The 19,875-nt window shown below is 32.4% G+C and overlaps 1 protein-coding gene across 1 annotated transcript in view; it reads left to right on the forward strand.

Moving 5' to 3' along the window:
- Positions 1–13,382: 13,382 nt before the first annotated feature.
- G6PD4 (glucose-6-phosphate dehydrogenase 4) overlaps positions 13,383–19,875 on the forward strand; it is a 28,126-nt gene continuing 21,633 nt past the window's right edge. The window contains exons 1-4 of the mRNA XM_010278209.3: positions 13,383–13,792; positions 14,262–14,529; positions 14,729–14,988; positions 19,316–19,410. Of these exons, the coding sequence (XP_010276511.1) occupies positions 13,673–13,792; positions 14,262–14,529; positions 14,729–14,988; positions 19,316–19,410 (743 nt within the window). The 5' untranslated portion in view covers positions 13,383–13,672. The remainder of the gene's footprint in view (positions 13,793–14,261; positions 14,530–14,728; positions 14,989–19,315; positions 19,411–19,875) is intronic.

Consider the following 19,875-nt stretch of genomic DNA (forward strand, 5'->3'; position numbering starts at 1 on the left):
ACTAGATCTTTATTTTAATAATTTCTTACAAAAAAGGTTTACTAATTTAATAATTTAAATTAATTATATTAATATTTTTTATAAAAAATAAATTATTGTTAATTACTTTATAAATAATTATTTTTTCCATATTATTTGCTAGTGTGTTCTATTTTATTTATTTTACTTTATTAATGATTAAATGTTTCAATTGTTTGTAAATATCACTTAAATATTTAAAATACCTAAATATTAGTAAATATATAAAATTAGGCTATAGTCATAATTAAAGTAGTCTATAGGTAACTTTTTTAGTCATAATTAAATTAATCTAAGCCCAAACTCAAGGTTTAAGACTTTGGACTAGACTTGGATTGATCTTCATCCTGATCCAACCCACCCAAGTTACATGCATCGTAACATTTGTAATTGCACTGAATTAAACCAAGTGCAACCCATGAGTGCATTATTTTTGGGTTTTTTTTAAACTATTTTTAGATAATATTGAACCTAAAGTAGCTATTAAGGATGGGCTATCCCCATTGTGTAGCCTAATGAACCAAAATTTTAAAAATCCTGGGCTACACTTTGATAGTGAATTAGTAGTTTTTAAGGTTGTTTGGCCTAGCCCAACCCACACTTTAAGTGTAATAATAATTGTCTGGGCCTATAGGCTTGCCCTGTTAATTATGAAACTTTGATCTTTTTACAAATTAAAAAATATTTTTTTACATTTCTATATACTAATATAAAATTTGTTATCTAAATATTATATAATAATATTTACCATGAGTTTATTATGTGTTGTTTAGCTTAGGTCCGCTAGGGTTATCATTGGACTTCGAAAGCTCAATACTCAATTAAACTTCAAATCCGATTAACCTAGAATAGGATGTTAGAACTTGCATCTAGATGTGGATTTAACCCCATCCAATTTGATTAAAATCCACATCTAATAAAAAATATTATTTTGTATATGTTGTATAATTATTGTATACACATAGGTAATAATATATGCAAAATCCAAGATAATAATAATCAAATGTGGATGCAAATCTAGAAATTTCATAATCGGATGTTGATGTGAATGTAGATAGATTTGATTTGAATCTGATCCGTTTACAATCCTACTGCCCACATTGTGTGTGGGCTTGGTGCATCTTTGAACTAGACCTAACTGAAAAAAAAAAAAAAGCTGTTTGAGCATGGAAATTTATAGTTCTAATCCGTTTACAACCCTACTACCCGTATTATTTGCTTGAGACCATGGTTGGGCTAAGTTATAAATGATCATCCCTAAGTAGGAGTCTTATGACACCTAACTTTTTATTATTAATTGTTTACTTCTATTATTTATTTTAATTATCTTTTTAATATTAATTATATTCAAATAAAATTAAATTGTACTTTAGTTTTTTTAATTTATGAACTACTAATATTTATCAATTTCTTAACTTTTAATATTTTTATTAACTTTAGTAATTTTTATTAATTATAGTTATTAAGTTTCAAATCATCATCATCATCATCATCATCATCATTATTATTATTATTATTATTATTATTATTATTATTATTATTATTATTATTATTATTATTATTATTATTATTATTATTATTATTATTTTATATATTTAGTATATAGATAAACCAGAACTATTTTTGAAAATGAGGCAATATAGACCCGTTTAACTTGTCTTCTTTGTTTGAGTGATAAAATGGGTTCTACATTTTAAATTTTCATTAAAATTTATAAGTCTCAGGTATAGTATAGGTACTATGCATGGTAAAGGTCTCAACTCATTAAAATTATTCATTTTAATAATATTATTAATTAATTAATTAAAAATGCATTAATACAAAGTTATCTAATAAAATAAAAAGAATAAACAAAAAAATACAACATTAGAACATCGGTTCAATTTGCAATATATCAAACCCATGTTTAAATCATAATATTATTAAAACTATAAATTAATATATTTTGTATTTAAATTTATTATTTTTATTAGTGTTTATTATTTTTTTCTATTTCACAGTGTTAATAGTTTTTTCTATTAAGTAAATGTAATTAGTTCATAGTGTATTTAAAATACATTTGTTTTCTTGTATAAATTATAAATTATATAATTTAAACATTATAAGCCTTGCCAATGATGATATTTGTTCATAGTATTACAATGGAAAATAGAAATAATGTGTTTACTGTTATGTATTTCCATTATTTCACTTAATCTCTATCTATTGGTGTATTACTTCCTATTAATATTTATTAAGTGAAATAATGAAAATACATAATAGTAAACGCATTTTTTCTATTTTCCATTGTAACACTATGAACTAATAAGATCATCAGAGGCAAGGATTATAATGTTTAAATTATAGAATTTGTAATTTATACAAAAAAACAAATGTATTTTAAATACACTATGAACTAATTACATTTACTTCTTGAAGATTATTAATAATTAGTACATATTTTCAAAAAGTAATTTTAATGGTTATATTTTTTAATTTTTGGTTATTTATCATATTTATTGGAAATCATGTTAATCCGTTTTTGGTAATTTCTTGTATAATTTTTGGTATTTTTGACAAAATTATTGGTACTTTATTTTTGGTATTTTCTTGGCTAATTTTGGTTCATCAAATGTGATTTTCTGCTGTTTATAGATTAAATTATATTCAAATAAATAATTTAAATATAATTACTTTTAATTATAGTTTAAAAATATAATTAAAATACAATTTAAATTATAACTTACACTAATTAACAATTTAAGAAATGTTAAGTAATGAATTAATAAAAAATATTAATATTTTTAATAAATATAGTATTTCAATAAACATTGTTGATTAATAAATGCTGTAATTAATAATACTACAATTATTGAAAATATTGTAAAACACGGTTAAATATTAATATTGTAATTATTAAAATTATTGTTATTAAAAATACATTATTTTTAGTAAATAATTTTAATTAATATTGTATTTATTAAAAGTACTATATTAATTTAAAAATACTGTTAATTAGTAATTTTAATATATTGTAATTATTGAAAATATTATATTAATTAAAAGTAAAGTTACTACTGTTAATTAATAAAATACTGTAATTATTTAATTACTATTAATTAATAAATACTGTAATTGTTAATACTGTTTTTTAATAATTTATAATTTATATTAATAAATACATTATTTAATTTTGTTTTTGAATAAATACTATTAATTATTTAAAAATACTATAATTATTAAAAATATTGTAATTATTATTAATACTATAAATTTTAAAATACAGTAATTATTAATTTATTATTACTACTCCCTCCCTCTCTCTCTCTCTCTCTCTCTTTCTCTCTCTCTCTCTCTCTCTTAAATGTCATTTTTAAATGTAATAATAACATGCATCAAAATAAGAGGCCTTGGAAAACACAAAGGTTGCTCTCTCTAGTGTGAACTTTATTAATCTTTTCAAGATAAGCAATGATTACTTTTTTATATTTTTAAAATAAGAAAATAGGAAAATGCAAAAAAAAAATTGAGAAAATGGATAAAATAACTTCTCTCAAAAAGTAATTTTATTGCTTATATATTTTTTTATTTTTGGTAATTTATTATATTTACTAGAAATCATTTTAATCTACTTTTGGTAATTTCTTGGATAATTTATGTTCATTAAATGTAATTTTCTGTTATTTATAGCTTAAATTATATTTAAATATAATTACTTTAATTATAATTTAAAGTTTAGTTATATTACTTAGAATTTCAAATATAATTTAAATAATATTTAAAATACAATTTAAATTATAACTTACATTATTAATTAACAATTTAAAAAACTGTTAATTAATGAATTAGTAAAAATATTAATATTTATTAATAAATACAGTAATTTAATAAACAATGTTAATTAAAAAATTCTATAGTTAATAATATTGCAATTATTGAAAATACTGTAAAATATGGTTAATTATTATTACTGTAATTATTAAAAATACTTTTAATAAAAAATATATTATTTTTAATGGATAATGTTAATTAATTAAAATATTGTAATTATTAAAGGTACTATATTAATTAGAAATAATATTAATTAATAAATTCATTATTTTAATAATAAACTAATTAATTTATAATATTATTAGCCTAAATAATCTACTTAAATTTAAAAGATAATTAATTAATACTTAATTTATATTTCAGAATAAATATTATGTAATTCACTCAACAAATAAATTAAAACCATTGTTTTAAAAATTGACTTGGAGGTTGAATAGTTTTTGCCTCTAGGTCATGGGTCAATGGTTCAAATGTCCGGGTTGGACAAATCAAACTATGAAACATCTTCCATCTCTATATGTATAATATAATATAACATAATTGCATTTTGTGTGTGTTTATAGGTCCAATTTGTACTTTTTATTTTATTTTTTAATTTTTTATAAATATAAAAATAAGTTGGAAATTGAAATTTGAGACCACAAATGAGTTATTTTTTATATAGTGGGGGTTGCAAAGATTGTGAAAAGTAAAGCATCTAGAAGTTCTCGATACATTGTATATTGTAACCCATGACCCAATGACTAGATTGAAAGGGTCAATGGTTCAACCACTTAGGTTGAATGGGTTTTCCCAAATCAATGGTTTTTGACAAAATAGTAGATTTTAGGAAATCTAGAATTAGAAATAGGGTTGAGTGATGGTTTAAATGGTTTAGCCGTTTTGGTCAACGATGAGTTGAAAACATTGAATAAAACATCATAAAAATTATAATCCATTTATATTTCATTTTAATGAACTTAAATTTTATTTAAAAATAGGGAAATTATAAAAAACCTCTTTGGGTTTTCTAACAATCCTATGAACCTCCCCTATATATGTTTTGACCTTAACAAAAACCTCCCATATTGTTTTGAAAAAAGCTATAGATATTTTCCTTCTATTAGCATTTGTCTTTAAATGCCATATTTACCCTTAACCAACATTTATAAATAATTACAAACCAAAAAATATGTTGGTAAAACAATATTTTTACCTAAAAAATAACACAAAAATAAGTACGAATCGTAAAATTTTAAAAATTAATAAATATAGCATAAAGATACAAAAAAAAATACAGATTCATCTATAGCATAGTAAATTAGCCACTCACTAAAGTGCGACTTGAATTGTGATAAAATACACTAGACAAAACCCGGAAAAAAAAAACTTGAATTGGACTTAAATGAACATTGTTTAATTGGAATAATGAAGATGAAGATGAGGAGAGAATTAGTTTAATGGAATAACTAAGATGAGAGAGGATTAGTGGCATGAGTTATTGAAGGAGAGAATTAATGAGGAGAGATTATTAAAAGAGTTAATGAGAGAGAGGAGAGAGAGAGAGAGAGAGTTAATGGTGTATTAATGAGGAGTGTTAAAAGTGTTAAAGGTGATTGGTCACTTGAGTTATTTTGTTCAATTTTAAAATTAGAAAATTAAAAAAACAAAAAAAAGATAGGTAATTTTGAGAAGAAACTAGAAAAAAGATAAATGACTTTGAAAATAAACCACAAAGCAAGAAAGTGTTAGCTCATCACATTCCATTTTAATATATAGATATAGATGACCGGACTCTCTGTGTGGTTACAAGCTAAGCCGAACCTTAAATTAAACTATTCTCAAATTTGGTTCGGCAGAAAAGACACAAGGCTTGAGTTTCGAGTTCAATTCAAACCAAGGCTAGAAATAATGGCTCAAATTGGTTTGATTGTGAGTCAATCAAATTTATATAAAATTTGAAAATTGTACATATAAAAAAATTAAAAAGTATTATATATAAATTCAATTAGGTTTGTGAGTTTCATGAATTGAGCTTTATAATATTCAAGTTTGGCTTAATAAACAATCTAACCTGTAAATTGGACTTGAATTCAGTTTGAAACTCATTTTGAAGTGAATCGAATCAATTGAGCTTTTCTCAAACCAAGCTGGAATTTGTATGGCTGCGTGGCTGGACATTCGAAAGTACAAAAACCACTTTTGCTAAGATGTGGCCATATGTTTAGGTTGAAAATGTGAAATCGCAACCTCTATGGTCTGAATTAGACGATGTGACATCAAGGTTAATGATAGGCTAAAACTGTATATAGTAAAAGTAAACTTGAATCAACAAGAGACCTTACCAACCAGCCAATTGGCACCTTGCAACTATCATGTTGGTTTGACCTACCTCCAAAAGCTAGAAAGCTGCTATGCTTCATCCCTCACAAATGGGTACCCGGTGCTTGTTTTGGAGGGCTTTTCTCTTTGGTAGCTTTTGGCTTTGTATGGAGGGTATTATTGGGACAGCCTATAAGCAATGATTGGTGAATAGTTTGGAAAGCCCAAAATTATTGTCATTCAACAAATAAAAAAGAAAGAAAAAACAACAATAGCTCTTTAGTGGGTGGGCCCGATAGAAAAACACTAATTTTTGGTACTCCTCTTTGTTGTTTATTAGGCTTTTCGGTATACAGAGAGAAAAACTTACCATGTTTTTTTTTTTCTGACAATCCCTGAATAACTTGAACAAGTATCTATCTATTAGCATATATTAAAACAAAACTCGCCACGTCATATGGCCTTTCCTTTCTTTCCTCCAACCAAGGCTTCTCTTAGGTACTTCTCTCTCCTCAAAATGCCATTCCTAACACTCTCAATTTGCCACCTCAACACCTCTATTTTCCTAAAATCTCTCTCTCTCTAAATCACCTAAATAATCTCTCCTCAAATCTCTCTTAAACTATCTCCTCCACCTACTTCCTTTTAAAGCATCTCATAATCTATCTCACATCCCAATAAACCATCTAAAATCTATTTTCCTTCCCCTTATCTCTACCTATTTCTATCTCTCTCCACCTTGCAAATACATGCACTTACTTTTTTTTAAAAGTAATGATAAGGGGAACACTATTAGAAAATATTTTTAAGTGCTAGTTCACAATGGAATTTCTTGGAATAGAATGTAGCTTCATCTTTGTCCTTGCTAAACTAGTCAACAACCGATGCTTGGGAAGATGGAGAGAGAGGTCAGATGAGGAATGGGGTGTCATTGTTTTGCCATTGCGTCGAAGAGGAGAGGGTGTTGCTGCCACTGATTACAAACACTTTGATCTGCCCTCTTTCGAACCCTGTGTAACCCTGTGAGGCTGCGATGGAGAACGCCGCCGTCTAGATCTACTCTCGCCGAAGAATGTTGCCGTCTAGATCTACTCTCTTCTTGATTTAATTCACTCATTGTTGCTTCTGGTTATTCCTACTGTTTTAGAAGAGGGAAGAAGGGAAGAGAGAGAGGAAGAAAGAGATGGGAGAGTAGAATAAAGTTTGTCTTCTAGTCCTTTGTTCGGATATGAGTTGTGTGTTTCACCGCTAGAACTGTTCGGAGATGAGCTCCACTACTCCGTCTTTGCATTTTCTGTTTTTTTATTAAATATCTTGCTTTCAAAACCGCTTCTAGGTTTGTTTGGTTGCCTTAATTGCAATAGGTTCAGCATGAGTAACTGAAGATTTTTGTATATATGGAAGGTGGTGGATTCAAATTGTCATATCTGAATTGTTGGGGCTGCCGGAGATGGTTAGCAGATTGTCATATCTTCTATATTTTTAATCTTTCTATTTTATTTTGAAAATTTGAAGAATAAAGGGTAAAATAGTCTTTTTATCTTTATGTTAGCATAAAGGGAAGTATTAGTCAATTGTCAGAACAGTAAGGGTAGCGTTAATCAATTTTCAAACAGTAAGGATACACTTAGTCAATTAGCTAAAACCATAAGGGTAGTTTAAGAAATTTACCCGATAAAAAAATAATAAAAGTAAAGTAAAAATTTAATAATTAATTAAAATCTTATTATAATTATGTGTCATTATAAAATATAGGGTTTCTTCCAGAAAAATACAACTTTTTGCCCTGAATATCAATAAAAAGTAATATTTTTATAAAATAACTAAAATAAGATAACTTTTTTAGAAAAATATCAAAAAAGGGCAAGAATACTGTTCATCGTCTTCTTTGCCTCTGTATTCATGCGAAGAAATGTGTGAGATGGTTCCACTCTACTTTTCCATGGACCTTATCTGCAATAAACCCTATCTGGATTATATTTTGGCATGAATGATGAATCAACCGTACCACCACCTTCCTTGGGTCGAAGCATTTCGTGTTTGTCTGGAACTGCGCGAGCCATGCTGATAGGGCTCTTCAATCCCTAGAGTGTGTGCTTCATGCGCCAAGGGAAGAAGGGTGCAAGCCCACATGCCTTGGAAGGTGTATACGATCGTGCCAGTGTACTTCGGGGATGAATAAATCTTTATGTTTTTGGGACTTGAATATCACTGATCAACCCATCATCATCATCATCACTTGAGAAATGGTAGGTAGAAGAAGAAGGAACCCTCTTATGCATTTTCTTCTTTGAAGAAATTGAATAAGAAGCCAAGGCATCTGGGAGAGAAAACGGCATATTATGAAACTCGGTGAGTGATTTCCTGTAGACTCCACCATCTCTAAACCCTCATCGTCGTCGGCGTCGATATCGTCATCACAGTCCATTGAATTAACATCTTCATCATCGTTGTTGTCATCGACAAGTTTATCACCATCATCGCAGGCCACTTTCGCCGGAGGACGCCATCGACCCGATGGGAGCTTGGGAGGTGGTGCACTCTTAGCAAGGAGGCCGCTTTTCTCAATGTCATTGAGCATTCCAGGAGATCTCTCCCATGAAAATGGGATCCTTTTACTTATATCGTGAGCAATTCCTCGGGGATCTACATTTGCATTTGCATTTGCATCGATGGAACCAGCTGCGACAAGACGCCTTGTTGATAGAAGCGATGCCTTGAAGTTCAAGCTGCGGCCATGACATCTCTCATTCGAACCCTCTTGATCCATAGCATAGAGCTCAAAATTGTGAGTCTATGAGTCGGTAGAAACAAGTCAATGGCACCACCAACCATCCACTAAATTTGTTCTGACCATTCATTTGGGTAGTTGTGGCTCACAACGACAGATGAAGATTGACTAATTAACATCTTTTCTTCCTTATGGATTTATTGAGAAACAACTAAAACGAATACTCCATGAAACATAAAAGTAGAGTGGAACCATCACACACTTTCTTCACATGAATACAGAGTCAGAGAAGATGATGAACAATATTCCTGCCCTTTTTTTATATTTTTCTAAAAAAGCTATCTTATTTTAGTTATTTTATAAAAATATTACTTTTTATAGATATTCAGAGCAAAAAGTTGCCCTTATCTGCAAGAAACCCTAAAATCTCTCTCTCTCTCTCTCTCCATGGGATGTTTTGGGCCCTACACATATCTTGATTGATCCAGTTTGGTTTGTTGAATCTGCTATGTAATTAAATTTTAGAAAATATGTATTCAAAATAAATATTAGAAACACTATTAATTAACATGTTTTTGTTAAAATAATAATTTCTTCAAAAATATTTCCTGATATATTAAAAAAAAAAGAATGTTAAAAATTCCTTAAATTTTTTTTCTATAAATTCATTGCTAATTTTCTAAAAAAAATCTGCGAACATGAATTGTCTCCTTTGTCTTATAGCTCCATTGCGGCAAACTTAAATATATTAGACAACACATAACTCAAGAATAATGCTACAATGGATAGAGTTCAGCTTGGCCCAATCAGAAATGTCCTAAGACTTCTGTCTAAATGTTACTTATCAAAGCATGTGCATTGCATTTAAGAGTAATAAAATTAATAAAGTATAATATTAAAAATTAAAAAATAAATAATATAAATTAACATAAATTTATCTAACAACACAACCAAAAAAATAGCTTGTGTTGGACTTGGTACTACTTGGCTCAATTTGATATTGTCATAAATCTCTTGTCACAGTTTCTTTTAACATCATTGTCCAGGGCCGACTAATTAAAGATAAAATATAAAGTGAGGTAATAATTAGTAGAAAAAAGAGGGAAATGATAACAATATATCATCTAGAATAAAAAAAAACTACCTTGTCCTCCGTTTTGAGCATAGAGAGATTTTTTTAGGCTATGTTTGGTTTGAAGGAAAAAGTAGGGAAAGGAAGAGAAATGCAGGAAAACCTATACAAGATTTGTAAAGGTGTCCCTTCCTTTCTCTTCCTTTCCCTACTTTTTCCTTCAAACCAAACATAGCCTTAAGGTTCAACTATGGCATTGGAAAAACTTATCTTATAGCTAATCAAACTAGCATGGCAGCATCATAAAAAGAGATGACCAATCAATGGTATTCATCAAAATTCACGAGGTGCTGCTTTGATTGGTTAAGCTGGTAAGCTCTTTAGATACCTTGTATTTCCAATATCATGGATATTCCCTTTTTTTCCATTAGCATTTGAACTTTCTTTTTTTTTTTTTTTTTGTAAGAAGTCATATTACGTATATATTGTAATATATTATATATAATATACATAATGTGTATCTATTATAGTCTATTTACATGTACACAGGGGTATCAATGGGTTGGATTTGAGGAGGGTTTTGTAAATTCTAGACTCTATCTACCTCCCCAAACCTCCCAAACCGTATCCTTCTTTAAACTTGCAATAGGTTGGATTTGTAGAATTCAAACATTACTCACACATGAAAATGTAAAACCCTCATTGATCCTATCCTTACTGGATTGAGGGTGGGTTGGATCGGATCTAGAACTAGGGATGGCAAATTTCCTTCTCCCTACTAGGTACTTGACTTCTTTGACCCCATTGAGTTAGGGGTGGAGATTTCCTTGGCGGGGATAGGGATTGATAGTGATATCGGACTTGGATGAGGAGTGAATTCCCTGCCCCATGTCAACCTTGATTATATATATATATAATATATATATGTGTGTGTGTGTGTGTAATATTATTATTTATATTATATGTATCAAAATATATTTAAAATCTTTTATATTTTAAAAACTTCCCTTATTCTAAATAAGTCTATTTTCTAAAAAAAAACTTTTAACTTAAAGCTATGTTTGGTTTGAAGGAAAAGGTAGGGAAAGGAAGGGAAAGACAGGGAAATCTATACAAGGTTTGTAAAGGTTTCCCTACCTTTCCCTTCTTTTCCATGCATTTTCCTTCAAACCAAACATAACCTAAAAGTTTTGGGGACTCAGATTCCTAATGGGGGAACTCATCTTTGTCAGGGATCAATTGAGGGTCATTTTTATCCCTGATGGGGATCAAGGTAGGGGACGGGGGTTTGTTCCAAAGGGATGGAGAGTATGGTCCCTACCCCAAACCCCCCCTCCCCACCCCCCTCCGGTTGCATTCCTATGTAGAACTTATGTCTAATTTTCTGTTATATATAAACAATAAATAAGTAAAATAACATGAACGAACATCAAAATTTCCAATTATTTGATAGGAACATGTATAAAACACAAACTATCAAATATCCTTCACATAAGATTCAAAACATTATTAAATTCCACACATAATACATAAGTTCATATCTCTTAGAATATTAGTAATTTAATTATAAGCACTAGGGTATTTTAGTAAATTCAGTATTTGAATTGGGTTTAACGAGCTTGGATCTCCTATCCACACCTACCCACTGAGAACATTTTCTGGTGTACATTGAGAACATTTTCTGGTGTTTGCATGTTACCATTCATGGGGGAGATGTTCCCAATGTGGGTAGGAGTTTTGAATTTGGGTTTACCAACATTTGGTGTTGTATTGAAACAAGTAAACCAAAGCCTTTGATTTGCCGTCATGGCCTCACCTTGAATTAGATGAAGTGACATCTTCACGGGGTCATTGCAGTATATCCAAAACCATGATTTTTTGTTTTAGCCCTGTCGTAGCAAACATAAACTCTAACCTAATACCATATCATACCCATTCCCATACTCATTATCAAATCCCAAAATTTGTTTCTACCCCAAAATAGAGTCCCGATCACCTGCCAATAAAATACATTCCAAGCCCCTGCCAATATGATCTTACAAAGCACATCTCATAAATAGTGAGTCTCACTTTCATGGTGAGTTTCAGTCTCATAGTGAGATGTACATTGTCAAGATGAAGTTGGTAGAGGGTTAGAAGGTGTTTTGTTGGCAAAAGACCAACTCCCCAAAATATGTTAAAAAAGGAATAGTCTCAGGAAGATTACATTGGCGCCCCACAACACATCCAAACCTTGCATTGGGAACATATCTCAATGACAAGTAGGGGAGATGTTAGGGGTGTTCACGGTTCGGTTAACCGAACCATGGGGTGATTTTTTGGACCGAACCGATTTGTTCGATTTTTACATTAACCAAACCGATGCAACCGGTTAACCAACCAGTGGAACGGTTAACCGCAGTTCAATTTTTTGGTTTTTTATGCTGTCAAAATTAAAAAAAAGGGAACAACGAGTCCTGAACGACACACGTCTGAGATGCTAGAGCTCCACAAGCGTCTCGTGCAACTCGTCCACTGAGTCCAACAACTGCTCCACACAATTGTGCAATGCGCCTTGCTGCCTCTTGCTCCCACCGTGGAGCTTGGCAAGGCAGGCGATGCAGCCGGAGACGACCCAAATGCGGGAGAGTAACGGTTACGGCCACTCGTGTGACGTTGTTGGCAGTCTTGGTGGAGCCAGTGTAGGAGGAGAGCGTGTGGAGACAGAGGTTTGGATAGCTGGCATGGATGCATGATGAATGAACTAGATCCCTCAGTGTGCCGGATCTTGATGCAGCGGTAATGCATCATGCTAAGTGGGAAAGAAAAAGGCGAAGAGGGACGGAGGGAGTGCCCTTCCTAGTTGAAGCCTGAGGATTGATTGGTTGAATGCCTGAAAGAGTAGGAAGAGAAGAGGACTAGACTGAGTACAGTGAGAGAGACAGAGAGTGAGAGTCAGAGAGAGAGAGAGAGAGAGAGAGAGAGAGAGAGAGCTCAGAGAGAGAGAGAGAGAGAGGGAAAGAAACGGAAAAGCCAAAAGAAAGTTCGGCTGTTTGGCTTCCAGTCTGGTTGCCAGTTTGCCATTGCCAGACTCAGTTCGAGAGTCTGAACACTCTCAAACTGCCGGACTAAAAAGTCTCATTCGTTGTCAGTGACATTTATTAGATTTTCAAAAACAAAATAAAATATAATATATATAATACTATATAACCATATGTTATTATATATATATATATATCGGTCGGTTCGATTAACAGTCGGTTTTTATAAATGGTTAACCAAAATCGAACCAAAATTGTCGATTTTTTGAAAACATCGAACCAAAACCGAATCGATTGATTCAATTAATCGATTTTTCGATTTGGTTTTGGTTAATTTTTTCGATCGATTCGATTTTTTGGTCTTTTTTGCTCATCACCGGGAGATGTTACCAATGCACGCGCAGATGTGCATGTGGAGCGCCTCTGGGGCACAGACGTGAATTCCCCCATTGGGGTATCCGCCGCCGACCAGGAACCTGATGCCGTTTCAGTTCGAGACGGGACAACATAGTTAGGCTCAAGTTCGGAAATTTGCGGGCCAGCCCGGTCGGGCTAGAAACAATCACACTTACCAGTTACAAATCATCCTGTCTATCGACTATTATGATTATAATAACATTTCCTGATTTCCATAATATCGAAAACTTGGAAATTCAAATATCATCTCCTATGCCTTCATGGACATTTGCAGAAGCTCAAAACCCTAGAAAAATCTAACAAATGGCACTCTGGTCCTCTTCTCTCACCATTCCCTTAAAGGAATCTTCGATACAAAGGCCCAAATCACTTTGTGCAAGTAGCCGGGGAACCTCTGCATCGGCCGCCTTTCGTAGTTTTCCGGTAAGTTTGCGGATTAAACATTCTTCTGTTTCTACTCCCCACTTGCCGCCTCAACTTAAAAATTCTTTTTTGTCATGATGATCTAATTTTTTTTCTTAATGAACAAGGTTTCATTTGTTGCTACTCTGGTAGATTTGAATTGATAGAAAGTGTGTCAATTCAGTAGTTGTTTTACATCGATGGCTAGTTCGGTGGAAAATGCATGGTTCAGCAAACTCTCTCTTTTCTTTCTGTCATATTCTTGATTTCTTTTGATCTATATATTCACAAGGTAATTGCCTGTTAATGAAACTTAAATTGCCTGCTCAAAGTATATTCGTGAAAGGTACACCATTTTCTGTTTCGGGGAGCTTGATGGTGCTGGTTTCATTTGTTGCCAATGCCGCTTTATCAATTTTCTGCCTTTTGGTAAACTGTAAATATAAATTCATTCCTCTACATCTAAGTATATATTTCATGGCTTATGTAGGTTTCAACAAATTGCTTCCCTTCAGCATCTGATTGTTCTCTTGTGCTTCATGGTGGTGCTCTCAATTTCGGCCAAAGGTTTTGTGGTTTGAAGTTGTGGATACTTGAGAAGCTCAATTTTCAAAGTCATCATAAAAAGTGTGGGTGGGCAAGTGAGTCTAATAGGCTTAAAATTCAAGGGAAAGATCAATTGCAAGGGCAATCAGAAACACCGGTTTCATGTGAAGGGAGCATTCCCGAAGAAGTATCTGCAACAAAGTTTCTTAATGGTCAGTAGTAGTTCCGCTTTCTTAATTTCTAAGTATTCTGTCAACAACAACATCAAAGCATGTTGATCAAACACAAAGAAATATTATTATGTCTTATAAGTTGTTGTTGCTTCAGAGAGAAAAGGAGTTTATTCATTATTGTCTTTTGTACATTGAGTAATATCTGTATTTATTTTTTCTTATATGATGTTTTATGCAGACTCGGTTGATGTAACAGCTACACATATTCCTCAGACTGAAGATAGTTCTTTATCTAAGAATCAAAATGATGCTCCTACTATTCCTGTTGCATCTTTAAAATCTCCATCTTTGAGAGAAACAAGTTCTAGCAATTATGATACTCAGGGTGGTAATGCGCCATCACTTAGCATTGCAGTTATAGGGGCTACTGGCGAGCTGGCTAGAAATAAGATTTTTCCAGCATTATTTGCTTTATACTACAGTGGATTTCTTCCTGAGGTATGATAATTGATATCTTTTTGTCCTTCTTGGTCAAGATTCGGAAGGCTTAATATATCCAGTTGGAAGCCTTATTTCAGTAAGAAATATGGAACTCTTGTCCCAGTTCAAATTTTTCATCTTAGCGCAGATGACCAAGTCTGTGAAGCTGCTTTCTTCATTTTTTTTTGCTTTTTTAAATGGTAAAGTAGACAAAAGAGCATCAAAGGCAAAAAGGATTTCTATTCATGAACAGACTTTAAAATATAAAATTTCATTATATTTACAGATATATGGTGTCCAAAAATATTGTAGGCAGTATCATGTTCAACATCAAATTACCTCTTTTACTTAGCCCCATTTGCTCTACTTACTGATATTTAGTTTATGACTATTTCATGCTGATTTTTCTCTTGATCCTCACTATCGTACTTAGTAAGTTTGGTATGTAAAAAGTCATTTTAATTGAACTTATCTGGTTTCCAACTACTTATATTTGTCCTTTTAGCTTAGATCATATTAGAACTTACCGTCTGACATGAGAATGTGGAAGCAGATGGATCTGGTGTCTTCATTGTTCAATTATTTTGTGAGTCCTTAGAAGTGTCTAGAGACTCTCTTATCCCTTGGAAGTGTCTGTGGAAAGCTCATGTTCCATCAAACTTATCCTTCTTCATATGGGCTGCTATATAAGATGAGATCCTCACCATTGATCATCTTATCAACAAAGACATGATGTTGGACAGTAGCTGTAGCCTGTGCAGGTGGGAGGTGGAATCTGTTAAACATGTACTGTTATATTGAAAAGTGACTGATGGAATATGTCCCACTTTCTGGAGATTATTTAGACATCGCTTCATAGTCCTGAAAGATCTTCCAAGCTTGATCTCATCTTGGCAAATAACTGGTTTTAGCCCAAGGGAAAATTTTATCAATTTGTTTCCTTTTGTTTATGCTGGCATCTATGGAAACAGAGCAATAGAAGGATTCTTGACCAGAAGAAATCTTCTGTGGGGAAGCTATTTGGGCAAATTGAGGGCCCACTTTGGTGTTGGGTTAGGATTCTTAAAGAATTTGGTTGAATCAGTCAGGAGCAATATAAAAATCGAAGACAATGAGATTGCATTATCTTTGACTCTTCTGTTACAGTTAGGGGGCATAAATCAAATATGCTAAGACATGTTCCCCTTTTGTTTTTTCTTATGTACTTTCTAGCTTGAGGAATCTCTCCCTCTTTTTCTTATTAAATATAATATATCTCAGTTATGTTTGGATTTGGAAAGTGAGGTTTTATTGTAGCCCTGTTAGGAAAGTGGTTTTGGAGATATATCGAGGAGCCAAAGAGCCTATGGAGGAGAATGATAGAATCTAAATTTGGGGTAAGGAAGATGAAGTGGGAACTTGCAAGGTTCAAAGTATTGATACACCTGATACATGTGTATCGGGTGAGTGGAAAACTATTTTTTAGTTTCATATTTTTACAGTGGGCTTAAATTATTAATACTTAACATTTAAAAACATCAATTAACAGAATTAGATTCTTGGTGGATAGTTGGTGTTGGAAGCAGTCTATGATGGAATCATATCCATCTTTGTTTATGGCTCTGCACAGAACAGAGAGGCACTGGTTAAGGACTGTTATCAAATTAGTTGTCACCTGGGATCCAGTTTCTCAGAAGAAAATTTGAATTATTGGGAGATGGACCACATGGTGGAGATGCTTCAAAGAATTAAGTCTTGCTGTTATCAGGTGGATCAACCTGGTTGTAGGAGGTGGAGCTGGGAGAACAGTGGTCTGTTCTCATCAAATCTTTTTACAGGAAGCTAAACCAGTATGCTTTATGTGAGTTTCCTTCTAGCAGGATTTAGCAATCTGGTGCTCCCTCAAAAACAAAGTTATTTGTCTGAACAACAGTTTTTGAGAAGTGTCTGAACTGTGATAGGCTGCAAAGCAGGGGCATGCTGTTGGACCATATGGGGTGTGTCTTTTGCTCTGTGTGGTCCCATTAACAGCATGAGTGTACATGGACAATAGTTGTATCCTCACTTTTTTATAGTACTACAAAAATACTTAACCTTTTTGATTAAAAAAAAGCAAACATGGGGTTTATTGTATTGGGAATATGGATGGTTGTATAAGTTTGTTGGGACAGGTGATGAATGTTTAAATGTTTTCTTTATCACCAATCCTTATATTCCCTTTTTGCTTTTATATGAAATTTTCTTTTACTATCATAAAATATCTGTTTTTTTTTGTAGGTAATAGTGAAAATTTCTTTGCTTATGATTAAAAGAATTGTTATGTGCAAAGTGCCAAGTACCCCATTGGAATAACCATATGGCCTACTCTGAACTGATTAATCTCTTCCTTCTTTTGAGATACAAGCTGAAGTCTTACAACTGCTTCCAGAACATTTGGCTCCTGTTGAACCCTTGTTTAGCTAATGTATCAGCCAAGAAATTTGCCTAATTTTTTGACTCATCAGTAAGTGACTATCCTTTTCCAGCTGCCTTATTTCTCTCAATAGTGTTTCTGTATTGCCATGATCTCTCACTAGTGTTACCAAGCTATTACACTACCACTTTAGAGTCTCCTTCCATCACTACGTTCCTGAAATCAAATGATCTTCTCCATGTTAGTCTCCTTAACATTACTTGCATTTGAGTTCTACTGGAATCCCTACGTTCTATAGGGCCTGATTACACAGCTAAGATTTCTCCATGATAATTTCTAAATACTCCAAGGCATGATGCTTTTGGGCTTCCCATGCTGCATCCATCAAAATCCGGCTTAACAAGATTCTGATTAGGAGGGCTCCAATATGCCAAGGAGAGGGATCTAGCTGTGGGAGATCGAGCCATGTGCTTGCAGTTTCTTATCATCAATTGAGAATGGGGTGAAGAGCTCTAATGTCTAGATCCAATGTATGGCATTAATTGCTATGTTTTCCATGATGATTTCTTTTGGTTGTTGTGTCTTTGAAGATTTTGGTGTTATTTTCTTTCCAAATTGTCCACAGCATCGTTGCCTTTGTACAGTTCCACATTTTCCTCTTTTCCTTGGCCAGGTTGAAAAAGAGGGCCTAAAGAGACTTTGAGCATTAGTTGACGGGTCACATGTTCAACCAAAGAGGGAGAAAAACATTAAACACAAGGACAGGAGATTAGCATGTGGTAGGTAGTTTCTCTGCTTGCTTCACAGGAAGCACATGAGCAGGTAGAGACACTGAAAAGCATATGATCTTGATGTTTGGAACTTTAGTTGAGTTTTCTTACACATATATATCTGAAACTTCAATCAGATTTTTCTTGATCAGTAGCTTTAATCTGAAATATTCAGAATGTTAGAGTTGGTCGAGTAAGGGTAACTTGGTCTTTTCATTATAGTTTAAGTAGTGTAATGATGAGGCAATTCTGTTTTGTTTTTTATTGTTCTTGTCCCATACTTAAGTAGGGGTATATTTGACTTTGTACCCGTATTTTAATATAATAGAGATTATGGTCGACTAGGAGGGTTTAGTCTCTCTAGTTCGACAGCTTTCTTCCTTCTTCTTCTTCTTTCTATTTCTCTTTGAACTAGACTTATCTGAACCACTAAAACACAGAATATAAGGTAGTATAATTCATATACCAGCAATATAGAGGGAATCTTTCTAACTTCATCTTATTAAATTTAATATCTTGATCATCGAAAAAGTACTAGAAGTCTAGAACTTGACAGGATGTGATCTTGACATTTGGAAATTTACTTAGTTATATAGCACATATGTATGTGAAACTTAAATCAGATTTTTTTTTGGTCAGTAGCTTTGATTAGAAATAATCAGAATATAGAGTACTATAATTCAGTACACCAAAAACATAGAGAAATATTTGAACTCACTCACTAAGACAATGAGTATTTATACAATACATATAATGAGCAACAACAATGCACTGGTTAATGTCCCTTCCAAATGTGAAGTTTGATGATTTCCATGTTGTGATGGTTGGATTTGACACATGAAGCCCGTAGTGTTTATTCCTTAATTCCAACTTCAACTATTATATTGACAGGGTTATTGCCAAGTTTGCATTCAAGCAACTGAACTTCTCTGCTCACCTGTCAAAATAGATAAATCTTAAGCACTAAGTTATGAATGAAGAAAGAAATGATAAGGGGAACAAACAAAGATCTTAAACTATACTTCTCATCCATTCAAACATGCTCCAGGGATTAAAGGAGTTTTTTATAATATTAAAGGCTTCTGTTGATTTGAGTATTGGATGGATATCTTCACTTATTTTATTCTAAGATTGTATAGTTGAATTTTATTATTTGAACATTCTTGTTTTTCCATGGTTGCAGAATGTTGGCATCTTTGGGTATTCCAGAAAGAACTTGAAAGATGAAGATCTTAGATCCATGATTGCTTCTACTTTGACCTGCCGTGTTGATCATCAGTATGATGCATTGCTTAACTTCTTAAGTAGTTCTCTTTAAGTCTTTATTCCTTCACCGATAAATCATCTATTACTATATAAAGTCAATACCCCACTTACGGGAGAGTTGCACACAAAATCTAAATAAGGCAGACCTATTATCTTTTCCATCTACTATTTGATATCACATGCCATGCACAAATCTTTCATTTTGTGATTCATAACATTCTTAAATTTTGGAATATTCTTTTGAATTGTATATACTCTACTAGTTGGGAGCATGGACTTTGTTAAGTGAAATAGAAGCCAAAGGAGCCTATGAAAGCATAGATGAACATGGGTCAAGTTGACCCTGAGCCACTCATCATGGGTGGCTTAATTGGTACGACCACAGGCTGTTTTAGCAGATTTGGAATTGAATTAGGGATGGTAATTTTCCCCATCGCCAGTGGGTACCTGACCTCCCCGACTTGATGGGGTTGGGGG

This window comes from Nelumbo nucifera, chromosome 4 (genome assembly GCF_055504915.1).
Source record: "Nelumbo nucifera cultivar China Antique chromosome 4, China Antique-T2T, whole genome shotgun sequence".
NCBI lineage: Eukaryota > Viridiplantae > Streptophyta > Magnoliopsida > Proteales > Nelumbonaceae > Nelumbo > Nelumbo nucifera.